The sequence below is a fragment of the Zingiber officinale genome, chromosome 1A, assembly GCF_018446385.1.
Source record: "Zingiber officinale cultivar Zhangliang chromosome 1A, Zo_v1.1, whole genome shotgun sequence".
Classification (NCBI taxonomy): Eukaryota; Viridiplantae; Streptophyta; class Magnoliopsida; order Zingiberales; family Zingiberaceae; genus Zingiber; species Zingiber officinale.
This window is the reverse complement of record NC_055987.1, coordinates 9,378,637-9,400,154: the sequence shown is the minus strand read 5'-3', so window position 1 is coordinate 9,400,154 and position 21,518 is coordinate 9,378,637. Positions and strand designations below refer to the sequence as shown.

The 21,518-nt window shown below is 39.7% G+C and overlaps 1 protein-coding gene across 1 annotated transcript; it reads left to right on the top strand.

Annotated features, from left to right (window-relative positions):
• The first annotated feature begins 2,727 nt into the window (after nucleotides 1-2,727).
• On the top strand, nucleotides 2,728-4,894 carry LOC122017644 (amino acid permease 6-like). Its single transcript, XM_042575314.1, has 5 exons — nucleotides 2,728-3,050; nucleotides 3,125-3,358; nucleotides 3,450-3,543; nucleotides 3,621-3,969; nucleotides 4,049-4,894. The coding sequence occupies exons 1-5, from the start codon at nucleotides 2,996-2,998 to the stop codon at nucleotides 4,685-4,687; spliced, it is 1,371 nt and encodes a 456-aa protein (XP_042431248.1). The 5' UTR covers nucleotides 2,728-2,995; the 3' UTR covers nucleotides 4,688-4,894.
• The last annotated feature ends 16,624 nt before the right edge of the window (nucleotides 4,895-21,518 follow it).

Below are 21,518 nucleotides of genomic sequence, written 5' to 3'. Positions count from 1 at the left end.
TGATCCAGTTGACAGGAACCCAGTTGCAAGCCATAATAATCCAAAGGCAGGTGTCCATGTAAGTCAAATTAATATGCTTTTTCTCCATATATATTTTAGTTCCATATCATTTTGAATACATTAAATAAAGGTAAATCAATTCAAAAACTTTTTCAACAGTAAACCAAAATCTGCGAGTTAGTTTCATCAGTGTCATACACCAATAGGCAACTTGCATATATCTTATTATCTCGCGACCATGACAAAAGGACATGACATGATCCTGCATGGGGCCATTCAAAACTTCTTTAATTTGTCGTTTTGGCGACAGTTTACGTTCTAATATCAAACACGTCTCGTGAACTCTACTAAATCCATACGCAGACACGTTCTTTTAAACGTCTATTACGAAACCATTTCTGCCTTCTCAGTATGGCAAGCGGTTCTGCTCTTTCAAAAAGAGCGTTCATCATATCCTACTTTAACTGTATCATTGAGCTACTTTTGCTTTCGATCCATGTTAATAATTTCCACCTTTGCAGACTCGGAGAAAGCCAGTCTCCGACGTTGGAATGCTCTCTACGTACACCGTTACGCTATTCCTCTTGTATACACTTATAATTAATTAATCAGTAAGCAGTCACGTCAGGAACAATAGATGCGAGCAGCTTTAGATATTGAGTATGGAGTCGAGCAGTGGGGGAAGCCATCAAGCAAAAGGCCGTTTATAGGAAGCCAACGCGGACTGCACCTGTTGAGAGACAATATCATTATAATTTAAAGCAGTAGGCAGACTACTAAACTGCCTACTGCCTGCCAGTGACTGGGCGAGCACTAAGCCTTGTGCATTCCTCGGCTTTAATTTTAATTATTGCTCGTCCATCAATCAAGTTTTGCTTCATCTTTTCCGAGAACTTATCTAGCGAATTATTCTCCTAATTGGCAAATAATCCTCCTGTTCTGTGCATGGCGAAAGTGTGATTCGATTCGATTTACAATTATCTTTTTACTTGGAGAATTAACTTTGCATTGGTTCCTTGCATTCGCAAGGACGTCTCCTAGCTACTCCTATATCTTCCAACGAGAAGGAATTAACAATAAAATATGTGAATACAGAATTGTAAAAAATTATAAATTACTCATAATTAATGCACAATGTGTTCATGTCCTAAAGTTAAAGAGATGGAATTAGAGTCGAGGATGTAATACTCCCGCTGATCGCATATAGACTGCACTGGGATTTGCAATACAAATTATGTTAGTGTCGAGTCAGAGAAGGGGTCCCGACATTGATAATCCGATTCTCAAATCAGTCACCGGCGATGAAGTGTAAAGCAGAGCAATAAGAAGACTATAGCACAAATAGTGAATATCGTATACCTCCTCTAATGCTGAGACCCCTCTTATATAGAGCTCATGTAACGCTCATGCACGCTCCCCGACGTAAGTATGTTTCTTAAAATTTTTACTGAAAGATTTGTCAGTAAAGTGTTCCTAACACAGTACCTTAACGAGTCGAGCATATCTTTGAAGTGACAATAATGGAAGCTTCCGTCGTATGATCTTCTGACTGCCCATGCCCAGTGTCGGCGACACCAACTCCCAAAAGAATGTCGCTGGATATCAGAGGGAGTGTACTGCTAGGTCGAGCGGGTTGGCCGCTCGGCCGGGATCTCACTACTCTAGTGTCCTGTCCGGTCGGTCAGAATCTCGCTATTCCTCATTGTGTGTCTGCTCGACCGAAGGTCCACTTTGTCACTGCCGAGGCCTGCTGCCAGGCCGAGCGGGGTAGCCACTTGGTCGAAGTCGAACTCTGTCCACATCAAGCTATGTTGTCTGGCCGAGTGGGGTAGCCGCTCGGCTCGACTTCTGCACCTCGTCTCCTTTGAACGTCGGTTGTTTGTCTTCTCCCCCATGTCGAAGGAGGCGACGGATCGGAACCTTCTCCTCCGATCGATGCATGTCTTGCCCGACCGGTCGATGCTATCGGTATGTTTGACCATCTTGACTTTGATCTCCACCATGATCGCGGGATGGGATCACTTATCATCACCGCATGATAAGGAAGCATAGATTAACCTAGTATTAGTGTCGAATTTACACGTGCTATGGCATTGTTATTTGATTATGGTGTCGCATCCAATACCTTACACTAACTAACATATGCTACGTACTCGAATAGGCTCCTAGTGGTTATATATGGCGTCCAACTATAGATCACAGCGTCTGCATTAGAGCAAATTAAATGATAGTATCGTATCAAATTGTTGGTGATCATGCATGTCTCTAACAAGTACATGAAGGACTAGAATCTCGACTTTGAATGTCGATAACAAGTGAATAAGATGCTAGCTATGACCTATGTGAATAACAAGTTCGACATTAGAGGGCCGACAATAGTATTGCTTTCAGTGTACAATTAAAGTTCTTGAGCATTCTTTCAAAAAATTATATTAGTTTGCAACCACCAACAATGATTTAAGCTAAACGAACGAGCACTCCATTTCCAACACAAAAGGGCTACTCAAAGCAAAAGTAGGCTTCATTTTAAAAATAAAGATAAAAAAAATTGTTGGAGAAAAGTAGACTTATTTTATCATTTTATTCAGAAACTTACCTCGCAAGTTAATGAAACAAAATAGAAAGTAGGAGTAATTTTAGGAGAATAACAAGCTAAGGGAAGTTACTTGAATTTGTTCCTCATCCACACTATTTTTAAGGTTTATATCATCTTCTTTTCCATGGATGTTCTTGTCTTCCAATAATGCAAGCAAATTGCAACCCCTCTCTCTCTCTCTCTCTCTCTGTCTCTCTGTCTTTTAGTGGTGGCAAGGATTTACAATTTTGAACCTTCCACTTTGTTATTTCAAATCGAAGAATCAAAGGGATCATCAGGTATTGGAAGCACACTCCGCCTGCACTATAAATCACCTCCCTCCTCCCTCACTTCTTTCTCATTCCAACTGTGGTCGAGATCCTCTGAGAGAGAGAGAGAGAGAGGAGGGAAAAACAAATAATGGAGAAAAGCGTCATCGTTAACGACATCGAGCATGGAGATCATGAAAGACAAGGTAATTAAACTGTTGCAGCCCCTGTTACTTACTTTACCTGAATTCTCTCACACTCGAGCTGTTCTCGAATGCAGGAACTGTGTGGACCGCGACGGCGCACATCGTCGCAGCGTTGATCGGTTCAGGGGTCTTGGCACTCGCGTGGAGTGTCGCTCAGTTAGGGTGGATCGTCGGGCCTCTGGTTCTCCTCTTCTTCTCTGCTGTCACCTACTACACCTCTGTTCTCCTTGCCAACTGCTACAGGTTCCCTGATCCCATCACTGGAACGATCAATCGCGCATATATCGATGCGGTTCGATCGTATTTAGGTACAAACTTTTCCATGACAGCAACTAAAATTAAGAAGCGATGGAAATGACTCGGAATTGATTACCTTTTTTTTATGTCTTGTACCTGAAGGTCCAAAGCAAGTGTTCTTGTGTGGATGTGCTCAGTATGTGAATCTGTGGGGAACCCTCGTGGGCTACACCATTACAGCCAGCACAAGCATGATGTATGGCTGAATGATCCATCAACCAGTCATTAATTTTGAATTCGAATTTTTCATAGTCGATTCTTGCTTGTCTCAAGGGCGGTGAAGCGCGCCAACTGCTTCCATCGGAATGGGCACGGCGCGAGGTGTCTGGTGTCGGGCAACATGTACATGGTGGTGTTCGGCCTCTTCGAGCTCGTGCTGTCCCAGTTCCCGAGCTTGGAGAACATAACATGGCTGTCGGTGGTGGCGGTCACGACATCCTTCGGCTACTCCTTCATCGGCCTCGGCCTGTGCGTCGGGAAGTGGATTTCTCATGGCGAATTCAGAGGCACTTTGGGCGGCACCGGCAACGCCGCCGCCAGCGAGAAGGGCTTCAACGTGCTCCTGGCACTGGGGAACATAGCTTTCGCGTACACTTTTGCGGACGTCTTGATTGAGATTCAGGTGATCTAACGAGCTAATTAATTAATGAGTAGTCGACGATCGACGACGGCTGATGTTCCACATGCTCTGAATCATGCAGGACACCCTGAAGTCGCCTCCCGCCGAGAACAAGTCGATGAAGAAGGCGACGCGCAACGGCATCGGCCTGACCACCGTCTTCTACCTCTCGCTCGGTTGCATAGGCTACGCGGCATTCGGCAACGACGCGCCCGGAAACATCCTCACCGGTTTCGGTTTCTACGAGCCGTACTGGCTCGTCGACTTGGCCAACGTCTGCGTCATCGTCCATCTCATCGGGGCGTATCAGGTCTACGCGCAGCCGATCTTCGCCAGGTTCGAGATCTTCCTGGCTTTCTACTGCCCGGACAACAAATTCCTGCAAAAGAGCTACTCCATCGGCTCCTTGAGCTTCACGCCGTCCAAGCTCGTGCTAAGGACCATCTTCATCATGTTCACGACGCTGGTGGCGATGCTGTTTCCCTTCTTCAACGCTGTGCTGGGACTGATCGGCGCCGTGGGGTTTTGGCCGTTGGCCGTGTACTTCCCATTGGGCATGCACATGGCTCAGGAGAAGATACGAAGAGGCGATCGCAAGTGGTTCGCGCTGCAGGGCCTCAGCTTCTTGTGTCTGCTAGTTTCGATCGCTGCGAGCGTCGGCTCTGTGGCGGACATTGTGCATAATCTCAAGGCAGCTGCACCATTTAAGACTCCGTATTAGAGACAGAGCATTCACTAATGTGGAATCATGCCTCTACAACACTGAGAGGAACAAAAAAAAGTTAATGAGGGAAGAATTCTCAATCTAGATCACCTGACTTCCTTCTAATTAGTCTAGATCTCTTGCTTGACTTGCAGTGGGAGACAGTTTCAAATGGATGATTCGGTAAGAGTAAGAAGCTATGGAGAGAATTTTATTTTCATCAAACTGACAACGAATCTAGATAAGGAATAAAAGTTTATCCATGGTCAATGGAATTGATAAAAATGAATTAAGGATGCAGATTCTTTAGTATAGTCCATCATACTACCAGCAGCGAAAGATGACCATAACTTTGAATGAGAACTGATCTTGTACAAAAGTCAGAAGAGACGAAATGTTGGAGATACGGTGCTCATGTTGATTTTTGGTGGACTTCTTGCGGACCTACAATACAGACTATTATGACAGTGTCGAGTCAGGGAAGGAGTCCCGGCGTTGGCCCTCCGATATTCAAATCAGTCACCGGTGATGAGAAATGAAGCGGAGCAATAAGAAGACTACTGTAACGAAAAAAGTGAATATCGCATGTAACGCATACCTCCGTCGATGCTTAGACCTCCCTTTATATAGAACTCCGGTGGTGCGCGTGCACACTTCCCAAGATGAACACACTTCTCAAAGCTTTCCCTAAAAATACATGTCAGTAAAGTGCCTCTGACACAGTACCTTAACGGGCCGAACATATCTCTAAAGTGACAGTGGAACCTTCCGTCGTATGATCTTCTGGTTGTCCATACCCGATGTCGGCGACATCAATTCCTAAAAGGATGTTGAAGGATATCAATGTACTGTACCATCGGGGCGAGCTGGTTGGCCACTCGGTCGTCTATCCGCCTCTCTAGTGCCCCGTCCGGGCAGCCAACACCTTGATGCTCCTTGCCTGCTTGAACGAAGTTCCACTTTAACTATCGAGACCTGCTGTCAGGCCAAGCGGGGTAGTCGATCGGCCAGAGTTGAACTCTGTGATGTCAGGCTTTGTTGTCTAACCGAGCGGGGTTGGCCGCTCGGCTCGGCTCTGCTCGTCGTTCTCCCTTGAGTGTCGATTGTTTTAATGCTCTCCATGTTGAAGACGATGGTGGGTCGGAGCCTTCTCCTTAGTCGGGCATGCTTCACCCGATCGACCAATGCCCTATACGCATTGATCGTCATGACTTTGACCTCCTCTAACCTCCACCATGGCAACAAGGTGGAGCCCCTCATCATCACCGTATCAAGAACAGAACGCAAAGAGGTAGTTTTTGATTAGTCTTTTACACCACAACTAGTTTTTAGATCAACTCCATGAATATAACAAATTAATCAATCGTGTTATATATGTTTGATTCTGACATGATCTGCCCACGCACAGTTCTTTACCTTGCTCTGTTATTGTTAAAACGTTGGTATTATGCAAACTAAGCTAACAAAAGAACAAGTCTTATCTTGGCACAACAGGCAATCGACCTTATAAGTCCAAGCAAACACTTGTGTGAGTCTAGCTTGGTGATGAGCTGTCTTTTTTAACAATAATTAGCTTCAGGATTAGTACTATCCTTTAAACCTTTAATTTTATGAGTAATTATGTTATCACCAAAAATACCCAACCATGAAGTCATACAAGCAACAGATCCTATAGAAACACCAGCGGTAGGGTTTGTAAAACCGAGTGATTACCAAGGGGCCACCTTTGCATTATCAACCATAATTAAACAAAACAATATCCAAATCCAACTTCTTGTTCAAATTGTTGAAAGTTTAGAAAATATCCACACTAGCCTAAATGCAATTCTTGAAAAATCCAAACATAAGAATTCCACAACAATACCTAAAGACTTAATTTCAAAATTACAAAACTTAACCCTTGGCAAAGCTGAAAAACCGAAGGACGTAGTCGGAAAATTAAGAGTCTTCCAAGACCCATATCAGCTACTAAAACAAGAGCAAGCAAAGCTAAAGAAGTAATGACTGAACAACAAGTAGTAAGTCAAACTACTACTTTTGCCCAAACTCCTCTATTTGAAGATTAGATACGTGAATACAGACAGAACCAGCGACGACTTCATAACACTAGAAGAGTCGCACAGCGTATCGACAGAAGAATAACTGGGAGAGCTCCTCCAGTTTATGCACTAGAACAACCACTTGACCCACAAGTTCAACTCCAGGCATCCATGAATGAACGAGCCTCAATAGTTTTGGCGGAAGTATTTTATCATTCCAGGAGGGATGTGTTGAACTCCGTGGTTGTTTTGATATGATCAACCAAGTTGGTTAAGTCCTGCTTTGTGTTTGATCCCTGTGTCTGAGTGTGCAGGAGCTTAGGAGCGCAGAAAGTCGAGCGGAAGACGCAGCTAGCGAGAAGGACGGCACGGGAAGGGAGTCGATGGGTTCGGTGCGTCCGAAGGATGAGAGAGCTGCGGAAGTGTACATCGGTGGGCGAGAAGAACGTGCGCGGCGTTCGAGGGATGTTAAGCCAGGGAGGAAGGCTACTCGAGGAGAAGGCCAGAAATTGGGTTCGGGTGAGCCCTATTTCGGTTGGCCGCAATCACCCAAGTTTATCGGAGCTTTGGAAGCTGAAACAAAGTCAAAAGGAGCTAAAGAGCTGGCTGTAGGCGCCTTAAAGGAAGTGCTAGAGGCACCTGCGCAGTCCTCCATCTTGGAGGCGCCTTCAACAATGGAGACGCCTTCAACATTGTTGAATGCGCCTCCAAGCTGGTCAAAATGACCGTTTGAATACCGAATAGAATTCTATCCACTGACTGAGTTGGAGGCGCCTTGAACCTCATTAGTGGTGCCTTGGACCCTCGGGATAGACTTTCCAGGCGCTATATAAAGGCCCCTGGAGCTAGGAATTAAATAATCAACTCATTAACCAACTCTGTATTCATTCCTCGCAACTAGTGAGCGCTCTAAGTGTGTAAAAAAGGCTTCTCTGCCTACAGTGAAGGAGACTCTGCTAGTGCGATTTCCGACCGCCTTGGATTATCAACCCCCTGGGTTGTAACGAAGTTAAAAATGTGTCTCTCTTCTATTTCTGCTATTTATTTTTATTATTGTTGCTATCTCTTTGAGTTGAAAGACGAGGAGGGTATAGTTTTTATTTTTCAAGCAATTCACCCCCTCTTGCCGGCCTCCGCTGCACCAACAATTGGTATCAGAGCCAGACCGCCTCAGAAGGACTAACCGCCGACTGAAGCACAACGATCAAGACGATGGCCAGAGCGAATATTCATCCCCCGAAGTTCGATGGAGACTTCGTGACGTGGAAATGCCAGATGGAGGTATTTTTCAAAACAGAATTTGATATTTGTTTAATCATGAAATATGGCTATGTAGTTCCAAAAGACAAAGAATAATTCAACTGGATAAAGAAGGAGCAGGCAGAATTCGTGGCCAACGGAAAGACAGAATTCCACCTACTCAGTGTGTTGCCGCCCCAGGAGGTAAGTCGGATCGGGAGCTGCAATTCCGCTAAAGACCTCTGGGACAAATTCCTAGAGCTTCACGAAGATACCTCGGAAGCTAAGCTAGCGAGGCGTGACATCCTCCGGACCCAGTTAATGAACCTTCGGATGAACAACGGTGAGAAGGTAGCGCAACTCCATCAAGAATTAAGGATCTAAGAACTCAACTAAGCAATCTTGGAGAAGAAGTATCAAACCGGGATTCAATCTGGTACGCGCTCAACTCCTTCCCCAGAACTCCAGAATGGACGTCCTTAGTAGATGCGTACTACATCTTTAAGGATTTCGAGGTAAGTACTTTAGAAATTTTATTTTCAACTTTTGAACTTCATGAATCTCGAGTTGCAGAGTCTAGTGGAGTAGTGAAGACTAGTTAGAACATTGCCCTAAAGGCAAGATCAAATGACTCTAACTCCGAAGCCTCAATCGACCAATCGGAAGCTACACTACTGGTAAAGCGTTTCAATAAGTTTTTTTCTAATAAATTTAGATCGCAGACAAAGAGGCATCAATAAAGAAAAAGAACGGTTTGTTGTTACAACTGCAACGAAGAAGGGCATATCAAAGATGACTGCCCAAAATTAAAGAAAAAGGAGAAAGAGAAGGAAAAGACAAAGTACAAGAAGCCAGAATCCTCCAAGCACAAGAACCTGAAGGCCACTTAGTCAGATTCATCTTCTTCTAAGTCAGACGTAGAAGCCTTCTCTGGGTTAGCACTAATGGTTAACCATCAGCTGGAAGAAGAGTCAAGCTCAGAAATGAGCATAGATGAAGGGGGAGGAACTTCAGACGAAGAAAGCGACGATGAAGGGGGAGCATCACCGAGTCAGGTAAGTCAGATACGCAATCTAACCCTTACTCAATCAGTTCAATTTATTAAGTCTCTTTCTAAAGACTTATTCAAATTAGAAAAAGAAAATACTGAATTGAAATTGAACCTAGCAAAAGCATGTCCACTAGAAATGTATGATAATCTAAAATTAGAAAATGAAAAATTAAAAGTTGAAATTGAGAAATTGAAGAATAATGATGCATGCTTAAATAAATTTCCAAAATCAAAATTAAGAATTTATGAAAAATTGAATTGGTATATTAGAAAACATCAGGGACAACTTAGGAAAGTCTCCAGAAATTATGTACCCCCTAAATTTTTGAATAACCCAGTAGGAAGGAATCTATACTGGATTCCAAAATCCTTGCTAGATTAAAAAAAAATTTTAAGGCTTTCAGAAGAAAAAATAAACGTTAAAATTTCTTTATGAAGCTTTGTCTAAGGAAGTGGTTATTGCTCCAATAATCAAGAAGGTCTAGTGCCTCGCCACGACCTGAAAGCTAAAATATTGAAATAAAATATTTAATTAACTTTCTGAAAAAATATTAAAACTAGAATTAAATAATGCTTTGAAAGTTTTAAAACATTTTTGAAAAATTCTAAAAAATTAATTTTGACTTAGAAACTATTTTGAAAAAGACTAAAAATTGAGTTTACTTAGAAATTTTTTTATTGGATAACTAAAAAAAAAATCATTGTTGCTTAGATATTTTTGGAAAATTCTAAAAATTAATTTTGACTTAGAAATTATTTTGAAAAATTCTAAAAAATTCAGTTTACTTAGATATTTTTTCTCATTGTGGCTTAACTTAAAAATTTGCTAAATGTTTTTAAAATATCATATTATCTTATTATTACCCCATTTTTGCTGTGATCAAAGGGGGAGAGAAAAGTACAAGTTCAAGGGGAGAGAATTTTTTTTTAAAATTTAAAAAATATTTTTGAAAAATCCTGCTTAACTCTTAATTAATTAGTTGCAATTTTATTTATTGTAAATTTATGCTTAACATGTTAGTTTAGTAATTTTCTTTAAAATTACTGTTTATCTATTTTTACCCTAACTTGAACTTGGGTTGATGCACATCAAAAAGGGGGAGATTGTTGAACTCCGTGGTTGTTTTGATGTGATCAACCAAGTTGGTTAGGTTCTGCTTTGTGTTTCATCCCTGTGTCTGAGTGTGCAGGAGCTTAGGAGCGTAGGAAGTCGAGCGGAAGATGCAGCTAGCGAGAAGGACGAAACGGGAGTCGACGGGCTCGGTGCGTCCGAAGGACGAGAGAGCTGCGGAAGAGTACACCGGTGGGCGAGAAGAACGTGCGCAGCGTTCGAGGGACGTTAAGCCGGGGAGGAAGGCTGCTCGAGGAGAAGGTCGAAAATTGAGTTCGGGTGAGCCCTATTTCGGTTGGCCGCAATCACCCAACTTTATCGGAGCTTTGGAAGCTGAAACAAAGTCAAAAGGAGCTAAAGGACTGGCTGTATGTACCTTAAAGGAAGTGCTGGAGGCGCCTGCGCAGTCCTCCATCTTGGAGGCGCCTTCAACACTGTTGAAGGCGCCTCAAAGCTGGTCAAAATGACCGTTCGAGCATCGGATAGAATTCTATCCACTCACCGAGTTGAAGGTACCTTGGACCCTCGGGATAAACTTTCCAGGCGCTATATAAAGGCCCCTAGAGCTAGGAATTAAATAATCAACTCTGTATTCATTCCTAGCAACTAGTGAGCGCTCTAAGTGTGTAAAAAATGCTTCTCCGCCTACAGTGAATGAGACTCTGCTAGTGCGATTTTCGACCGTCTTGGATTAACAACCCCCTGGTTGTAACCAAGTTAAAAGTCTGTCTCTCTTCTATTTCTGCTATTTATTTTTATTATTGTTGCTATCTGTTTGAGTTGAAAGACGAGGAGGATATAGTTTTTATTTTTCAGGTAATTCACCACCTCTTGCCGCCCTCCGCTGCACTAACAGGATGATGAGCATCATCGGGTTTATATTCATAGATTAGAAGAACCACTACTGGTGATCGACTCCAATCAGGTAGACCATAACTTTATTCCAGAAGAAATTTTACATCGACTTCAAAGAAGCCGAATGCAGTATATTCATATTGGAATTCTCCAAGTAAGAATACAAACACTCCACCGACAAGAAGAAGATGTTCTGGCACTAGTTATTTTCCGAGATAACCGATGGATTGGAGATCAAGCTATATTAGCCACCATGGAAATCTACTTAACACGGGGAAGTCAAATGGTTTATGTTATACCTGATATTATGATGACTATTAATGATTTCTTCAGAAATATACACTTATCTATCCTTCAAGAGGATATAACCAGTGGCGTAACGGAGAAGCCAATCTACTTATCACAAGAGGCATGGTGGGACGACTATCAAAAACCCTAATGTCGGGTTTGCATACGAAGTATAAGGCATGGTAGACTATTTAACAAGTCATGGAGTGCGAGCTCTACCAGGGCAACGTTATTCAACAACAACATTACTTGGACTAGACTGGGTTATCCGCCCAACTCAAATTTATCTTCCATTGCAACCAACAAAGGTAAACAGCTGAAACCTTATAGATGGAAGAATATCCATCAGTTTTTCTAATTACACTGTAGCAAGAGACCCCCCTTAAGAAGAAAACGAAGAAAATGAACTCATGGTTGTCCTTATGGAGAAATATTCTGGCATTGATATATGTTTAGGATATGAAGATGATTATAACCTAATCACGGCAGCAGTAGATAAGGAGGAATCCCCTTTTATTCTAGTTCATAAACTAACTAATCATGCAGTGATACTATAACAAAAATCATCAGGAGCTGCGGGTTTTGATTTAGCGGCTGACAGACCCACTGTCATAAAGCCCAGAGGGTGAGCCATAGTTTCTACAGGGCTTAGCCTGGAAATTCCTTGGGGAACTTATAGTCGCATAACAACCAGATCAAGTGCAACGTGGAACTTAGGCCTTGATATAGGGGTCGGTGTTATTGATTCTGACTACAGGAGTGAAATCAAAATAATGATTTTCAATCACTCTGATTAGCAAGCTATTATTGCACAAGGAATGACAGTTGCACAAATCATCTTTGAAAAAATAATCCATCCTGATGTCTATGAAGTTCCACAACTGGCAGTTACTGTTAGAGGCTCAGGAGGCTTTGGCTCTATAGATGACGGTGCATCATCAAGCAATCCTGAACCACACACGACAAAATACAAACCTAATTGGGATATTCTTTTACCCAAGGAAAAGCAAATAATTCTACATTTGCTAAAGATGAGACCCTCATATGGCATCTACAGGAGGATCTAGGGATAGACTATGCAAGAGCTACAAGCCCAAAGGTCACTGTACTCCAACCCATAGAATCTACCCTTGAAAATCCTAGAGAGGCAAATGAGGAACCGACAGAAGAAGATGATAAATTCTCCTATATTCAGTATTTAGCAGCATTAAATACTCCCAAAGAAACTATTTGGGATGATTATAAAAACGAAGACTGGATAAATCCTTTCCATAATCCTTCTAAAGCACAATAATTAATAACAGCTTGTCATGAAATGGAGTATCTTATACTAAGGCAACTAGTTAATGCACTCCCGGAACCAGCAGAGCAACAAGTATACTCTACCAGCACAGTAGTATCACCATATCAACCACCTAATGATACAGTAGTGGGGCCACCTGGTTACCCGCCAGCACTCAAGAAACTAGGTCCATCTCAACCAATTCAACCAACTTTTCCTAAAGAAAAGACTAAATTCCAAGGTGGGCTCAATATGAGATGTGGAGCTTACCTCCAGCTCAACAACAAGGAGGGTCATCTTTGTAATCCCTGAACAACTAGGACTATTCCATGATATCTTCTCAAGGTGGGAATCCATTACTTTAAATCATGTTGCAGCTCAAGGCTTCACTGATCTAGTAGAAAAGATGGAGTATATGGAAAACTTTCTGGGTGAAATTGAGAAATTAGCTTGGATCCAATGGCGGATGACTTATTCCACATAATACGAAGCCCTTATTCAAGCTGCAGTTGGAAGAACGAGAACTCAAAATATTATTTCTCAAATAAGAAGAGTATTTTCTTTCGAAGACCCGACTCAGGGTTCAACAGTTATTCAGGATGAGGCATATAGAAGTTTTGAAAAACTATCCTGTGATAATGTCAAAAATATCGTTCAATATATGAACGATTATATGAGACTTGCCTCAAAAACTGGAAGGCTTTATACAGGCCCAGAGCTATCTGAGAAGTTTTGGTTCAAAATGTCAGGAGATCTTGGTGCACGAATTAAGGCAGCTTTCGAGGAAAATTATTCACGCCTTACAATAGGTGTCTTTCTAAGGGTCTTATTTGCATACAAATTCCTTGAACAGGAATGCAAAGGCACTACATTTAAACGATCTTTAAAGGATCTTTCATTTTGCAGCCAGATACCCATACCTGGCTATTACAAAGGACAAGGGCAAAAGAGATATGGTCTTTGAAAAAGTAGGACCTACAAAGGGAAGCCGCATGATACCCATGCACGAATTGAAAAACGAAAGCATCTACTCAAAAACAAGAAATGCAAGTGTTACCTTTGTGGTTAAGAGGGGCATTTTGCTAGAGAATGCCCAAATGATAAGCGAAGTACAAAGAGGATAGCAATGTTCGAGCAGTTACATATCCTTGGAGACTGCGACATATTATCAATACAAGAAGGGGAAAATCAAAGTGACGCTATCTTCAGTATTTTAGAAGGAGAAGAGGATGCAGGAGATTTACAAAGGTCAATTCAAACCCTTACTCTTTCCGAACATTTATTTATGTTAGGACAAATTGACGGAGGGTACCGACCACAAATTAAAGTTTCTGATGAACAAAATACATGCCAACATGAATGGCAAAGCAATGGTGATACTTTCCCTCCCCAACCTTTAAAATGCACCGAGTGCAAGAGGGAAACGTTAAAACGGGCCATGATTCATTGTCCTAAATGCCTTATAACCTTGTGTAATCTTTGTGGACCTTATTATTTTGACAAACAGGTATCCATCTTACCTACTACTCCTGCTCCTTTCTTTCCTAATAAACTATTGCAGGAACAACATAAATATATTTCTTGGTGTAAAGCAGAAATAGAGAGACTTCAAAAGGAAGTTTGTTATTATAGAAGTTTTTATGATCAACTTCTATTAGAAGGCGAGCTATGCTCAGATTATAAAAATCTAACAAGACATGATATATCTGAGGAAGAAGCTGCGCACATGTTATATTATGAAAAGACAGAGAACATATCAGCAATTCATGAAGGCAAGTGCCCAAAACTTGTCAAAAATATGCTATATAATTTACAAGTGGAAATTGATATCCCGGGCATTCCGAGATTCTCTTTGAAAGCCATATTGGACACTGGAGCAACTACTTGTTGCGTTGATCAACACTCAGTACCAAAAGGAGCGTTAGAAGAAAACTCATTTATTGTCCATTTCAGCGGTATAAATTCCCAACAAACAACAAGATTAAAGTTCTGACCTGAGAGGATGACCATTGGAGATAATAATTTCAGAATCTCATACACATAGTTTCCTATGGTCCTCGGTGACAATTCAGATGATAATAGGCTGCAATATTATTCGGGCTATAAATGGTGGAGTTAGAATTGAAGGTAATACCGTCACCTTTTACAAAAATCTAACAACTATTAATACACTCCCATCAGCCGATGCAGCAACAACAATACAAGAGCTGATCTCGAAGAGGAGGAATATTTACAAATTAAAGAGATAATTCTTACACTATTGGAGGATCCTCTCCAACTTTTAAAGAGCAATTTGGTCCTCTACTGAAGGAATTAGAGCAACAAGGGTTCATAGGAAATGCCCCTCTACAGAACTGGTCTAAAAACAAAATTCTTTGTTATCTTGATATAAACAATCCTAACTTTATTATTGAGGATAGACCAATAAAACATCTGACTCCAAATCAGAAGGTCGCATTTACAAAGCATATTGAAGCTCTCCTCAAAATAAAGGTTATTAGACCCAACAAAAGCTGACATCGGACAACAGCAATAATTGTTAACTTTGGTACAACTATTGACCCAGTTACAAGGAAAGAGGTTAAAGGAAAAGAACATATGGTCTTCAACTATAAACGTCTCAATGATCTAACAAACAAAGACCAATACAGTTTACCAAGAATAAATATAATTCTCCAGAAGGTTAGTACAAACTCTATTTATTCAAAATTTGACTTGAAAAGTGGTTTTCATCAATTTGTTATGCACCCTAAGTCCATGAGTGGACTGCATTTTGGGTGTCCGATGGGTTATTTGAATGGCTAGTAATGTCGTTTGGCCTCAAAAATGTGTCTGTCATTTTTCAAAAAAAATGGACAATTGTTTCAAAGACACTGAAGAGTTCATCACAGTTTACATTGATGACATTCTTATTTTCTCTAAAAATGAGGCAGAGCATGCTAAGCATTTAAAAATTATGCTAAGTATTTGCCAACAACATGGGCTGATCTTAAGTCCAACAAAGTTAAAGATTGCAGTCCCAGAGATAGAATTTCTTAGTGCAGTACTTGGTAACAGAAAGATAAAACTACAACAGCATATCATCACCAAGATTACAAAATTTCAAGATAAAGACTTGATGACAAAGAAAGGCATGCGTTCGTGGTTAGGAATTCTAAATTATGCTCGAAATTATATTCCTAACCTTGGCAAATTACTAAGTCCTCTGTATGCCAAGACAAGCCCAACAGAGGATAAACGGATGAATTTCTAAGACTGGGCCTTGGTTAAAAGGATAAAAGAAATAACTAGAAATCTCCCCAACCTAGAGGTACCGCCTGAAGACTGCTTTATTATTTTTGAAACAGATTGATGTCTTGAAGGATGGGGTGGTATTTGTAAATGGAAGAACTGTAAGTACGACCCAAAATCATCAAAAAAAGGTATGTGCTTATGCAAATGGCAAGTTTTTCCCGCCTAAATCAACTATTAATGTTGAAATATATGCAGTCATGAATACTCTGAAGGCCTTGAAAATATATTATCTTGATAAAAGGGAATTACTTATTAAAACTGATTGTCAAGCAATAATTAGTTTTTTCGGAAAAATAGCCTTAAATAAACCTTCTAGAATCAGATGGCTTGCCTTCACCGATTATATAACCGGAATAGGCATCCCTATTCACTTTGAACATATTGATGGCAAATACAACCAGTTAGCCGATGCATTATTCCGACTAATTACTTGTCTTACTATTTCAAAATGGCCAACACAAATTCTTAGTGGACTGGAGTTGGTCCCCATGGCGCTGGAGGAAGTTCAACAACACCCCAGCAAGGAAGCGGAAACGGAGCTTCTGAGGACACTCAATCACCTTTGTACTTGGCGGAGCAGTACCAAAGACTACTCCAAAGGCAATACCCTATATCTTTGGATGAAGATGACAGAATCAGAAATGAACTACACCAACTTCAACAACAAGCCGTAGTGCAAGCAACAAATGCTTTACAACAGCTACGAATTCTGCACTCCCTAAGCTACAAAAATACCAATCCATCAACACAAAGGATAATTGGTGGTCAGGATGGCTCCCTATCACAAGGCAAGTGGACCACCAGTTAGAGTTATCAGCAAACTTACTTTGTGATGCCGTACGACGAATGAATAATTTTAGAGTATAAACGCTGAGTCACGAAAGGAATCCTATCCTAACTTTACTTTATCTGTGTGTACTGTAAAGAAAAGTAGTTATGACTTTATGCGTGTGTTGTAAAGTAGATATAACTTTATGTGTGTGTTGTAAAGTAAAGTAGGGAATCTTATCTTGCTTTACTAAGGGGTGCAAAGATAAGCATCTTTTTATCAGTAAAGTAGAAGGGTTTGCATCTTTTAAATAAGTTCTCATTTCTTTTATTTCTCACTTGTTGTCCAATCCATAACATTTTCTTTCTTTCTTTTTTTCTTTTTTGTCGCTCCCTATTTTGGCATCTTAGAGACTTACAGATCTTGAATATTCCAAACATGTCCAAAAACATCATACTGGTCAAGACTTGAAGAAGCACTCAAAGGTCCAATCTAGATATTTGTTCACCCACCTAGGCAGCAACCTATCGAAGATTTTAGATACTCAAAACACTAGTAAACATACTTGTAGTTGATAGATCATTTTTTTGTATGCTCATTGCCATCACTATCAATCCAAGTATATATTGTCTTACAAAAAAATGTTATATTTTAAAAAAAATGGTTGTAAGAATGTCTCCGCCTATTTGATTGTTTTCAATCGACAGTAGCTCCAAGGTTAGTTGTTCATAAGTTGGTTATAGACTGTGGGAATCTGCCTACAAGCTTAGCTTGTTGTCAGACACGACCAAGACCTTTAGGGCTATAAATGAACCAAGCGTTCTTGAACAAGCTTGATGTTCGGCTTAGTAAGAGCTTATTTATGTTCATTCAATGTACATAAGATTAATTAAACAAACAAACTTGAACAACTCGTTAAGCTAAACAAACAAGCTTGAACACATATGTGTTCAGCTCGTTAACATTCGTGAACAACGTTCATGAACAATGTTCACGAACCATATTCATTAATAAAATTCTTTTCAATATGATAAATAAACAATAAAATAAATAAATAAATTTAAATTATCAAACTCAATAACCAATCAAACAACTAAAAGTTTCAAACAATCAAATAAGCTTGAATTGAGAGCTTGATAACATCTAAACGAACCAAGCTTAAGTCAAGCTTGAATTGAGAGCTTGATAACATCTAAATGAACCAAACTCAAGTCAAGCTTCAAACGACCTCAAGCTTATAAAAAATAAACCAATCCAAGCTTGAACACTCATTTCAAAAGCTTGGTTCATTTTAAGCTCGGCTTGGTTACCTTATCAAACAAGCTTAAACACCCCAAAGCTTGGTTCGACTTGACTTATTTACAACCCTAAAGACCTTTAGGTTAGTACGATTTGCCAAAGCATCTAAGAAGCTCCAGTTGAGAGCATCTCTTGCTTCTAACTGACTATAACCAAGTTGTAGAAAGAACTAATTTTGCAGAGATCCAAAACTGTTGGGAATCATGTCGGTGAAGTTGTGATCCAATTTGATTGCTTTTACATTGGGAGCATTCGGCCATGAACTTGGGCATCGCCCATAAAGTCGATTGTCATTCACATACAAAAACTACAAGCACGTAAGATGGGCACCGAAATTGTGTGGTAGGGGCCCAAGAAGGTTAAAAATTATGAAAGTACTTGGAGGAAAGCTTTGTTAATTCTGTATGTATTCATCTTGAAATATGTTCCATTGATAACATAAAATAAGAAAATTAAGGTTTAATTTGATATCAGAATATATTTCGGAAACACATTTAATCAAATTGTCAATCAATTAGAATCTTTTCTTTTAATATGTCAATCAATTAAAATTCTTTCTTTAATACTCCCTCTCAAGTTGGAGCATGGATGTCAAAAATACCTAGCTTGTGAATAAGTGTGTGAAATAGAGATTGCCAGATTGGCCCAATACCTTGGTGAATATGTCTGTGATCTGATTTTCACTTAACACATAAGTAATCTTAATTTTTCTTTTTTTTGATTCGCTCGCGAACAATGTGACAGTCTATCTCAATGTGTTTTGTCCTCTCATGAAAAATCAGATTGACAGTGATGTGCATTGTTGCTTGATTGTCATAATATAAAAGTACTGGTTGTTGATGATCAATACCCAAATCTCGTAATAAGTAACTTAGCTACGTTACTTCACAAGTGGTGGAAGCTATGGGTCTATATTATGCCTTAGCTGAAGACTTAGATACGCTCGTTTGTTTCTTGCTTTTCCATGAGATAAGAGTTTTTCCAAGAAAGATACAATAACTAGTGATTAATCACCGTATAGTAATGTCTCCACCCTAGTCCGTATCACAGGACCCAACTAAACATAAATCACCTTTAGAAGGAAAAAATAATCCTTCTCCTAGTATACCTTTTAGATATCAAAGCAATCAATGAACTGCATAAAGGTGAGATTGTCTAGGTTCTTGCATAAATTGACTAAAAGTATTAACTGAAAATGAAATTTTTGGTCTTGTGATGGTTAAGTAGATCAACTTTCCTATCAATCATCGATAATGCGTCGGATCTTTGAGTAAGTCATCATTATTTGAGGTGAACTTCAAGGATTGTTCAATGGGAAACTTAGCCGATTTTGCACCAAGTAATCCTGCTTCTTGAAGGAGATCAAGTGTGTTTTCGTTAGTTGATGGAAATACCTATTTTAGAATGAGCTACTTCAATTTCAAGGAAATATTTTAACATTCCAAGGTCCTTCAATTTGAAGTAAGATGCAAGAAAAGTCTTCACATTGTTGATGACCTTTTGATCATTCTCTGCTATAAGCATATCATCAACATACAGTAAGATGATTGTAAAAGAGTTTCCACACACTTGTGTGAAGAGTGAGTAATCGACCCATGATTGTTGGAAACCAAACTTGGTAATGACAGAAAGAAACTTTTGAAACCATGATCTTGAGGCATATTTTAATCCATAAAGGAATTTGTGAAGTCGGCATACAAGTGACTCCTCCTGTTGACGAAAATCAGGGGTAGTTGCATATAGATTTCTTTGGCAAGGTCACCATGTAAAAATACCTTTTGAACATTCATTTAGTGAAGAGCCCAACCACAAACAGAGGCAACAACTAGTATGCATCGAAGAGGGGTGAATTTTGCAACTGGAGCAAATGTTTCGTTATATTCAATACCTTCTCGTTGGGTGTATCCTTTGACAACCAGACATGTTTTCTATCTTTCAACAGTACCATTAGAGTTTTACTTGATCTTGTATACCCATTTGCATTCAAGAGGGCGATGTCTTATGGGAAGGGGGACAAGGGACCAAGTCTTATTTGCTTCCAGTGCAGAAATTTTAGCATTCATTGCTTTAATCCATTTTTGGTCTTTACATGCTTGCTAATATATTTCTGGTTTGACCAAGTAAGAAACATTATGGATGAAAGTATGGTGAGAAGGAGAAATATTACCTTGATAGTGGGTGTTGAATGCTAGATTTAATCAGAAGAGACGAGGTAGTGGTTAGCAGAGTATAGTTGACTTGATAATCTTGAAGGTGGGATAGTGTGCGGCTAAGTCTAGTAGATCTCCGGAGTATTGATTCTAGTCGAGGAAAAGTTTCATTCGGCTGATCTGATTGTTCCTGTGTATTTGGGTTGTGTGTAGGCATATGATGTTGGGTTGGAGGTCAATGAGACTGAGGAGGATTATTGACATCTTATATAGGTTAAGTAATTAAAGGTATCTCTATTTTGTTATAGACAGGCTTTGGCAAAATTGGTAAATCGATTTGGTCATCATATGACGTGGTTGAGTATCGAAAAATATTTTCATGAAATATGACATCTCAAGAAGTAATCATTTTTATGTCAATCAAATCATAAAGAAGATGCCCTTTTTACCTTGGTGGATATCCAAGAAAAATACAATGTAGTGCATGAGCATCGAATTTATGAGTGAATTGTAGATTTATGACAAAACAAAGATAATTATAAACCCGCAAGTGAGAATATGAGGACGTTTTATTATGTAATTTTTCATATGGTGTTTTATTTGATAAGAGTGGAGTGGGTAAACAATTAACAAGATAGCATGTTGCTTTGATGTGCTCCCCCCAAAATTTCAAAGGAAGATTGACTTGAAAGCGAATAACATGGGCTACATTTAACAGATGATGGTGTTTGCATTCAACTACCTCATTTTATTGGGGTGTGCAAGTATAGGATCAATGAAAATTGGTGTCATTGCCATCAAAGAAGGTTTGCAAAGAAGTAAATTTCAGGCCATTATCATATCTTAATGTTTTGACTTGGTAATTATGTTGTATTTTGACCCAAGAGAAAAATTCTTGATGACTGATTGGACTTCAATATGTGATGCATAAGATGAACTCAGGTATAATGAGAATAATCATCAACAATTGTCAAAAAAATATCTTTCTTTATAATAAGAATGAATTCTATGGGATCCCCAAATATCACAATGTTTCACATCAAAAGGTTCATGACTGTAAATTACTAATGGAAAAAGGTAAATGAAATTATTTTGCTAAATAACAAATATCACAAACATTACTTGAAAGAAATATCTAGAATAGTTTTAGATAATAATCAGAGTGGATGAACGGAGGGATGCCCAAGAAGTTTATACCAAAGGTTGCCTATCAGGTTGATGGCGCTGCAAAGCTGAGGGATTAGATTCACTGTAAGGTAGTACAAGCTATTACTCAATTTGCCCAACCCAATCGTCTTCTTCGTAGTTAAATCCTGCATTACATAAGAATCAGGATAAAATGTCACTTTGCAACCTAGAGCCTGTGTAAGGTTGCTAATCGAAAGCAAGTTTAACTTGAATTTCAGAACATAGAACGCATTCTCAATAGTCACATTGTTGCTTAATTTCATAGACCCATGGATTTTATTTTT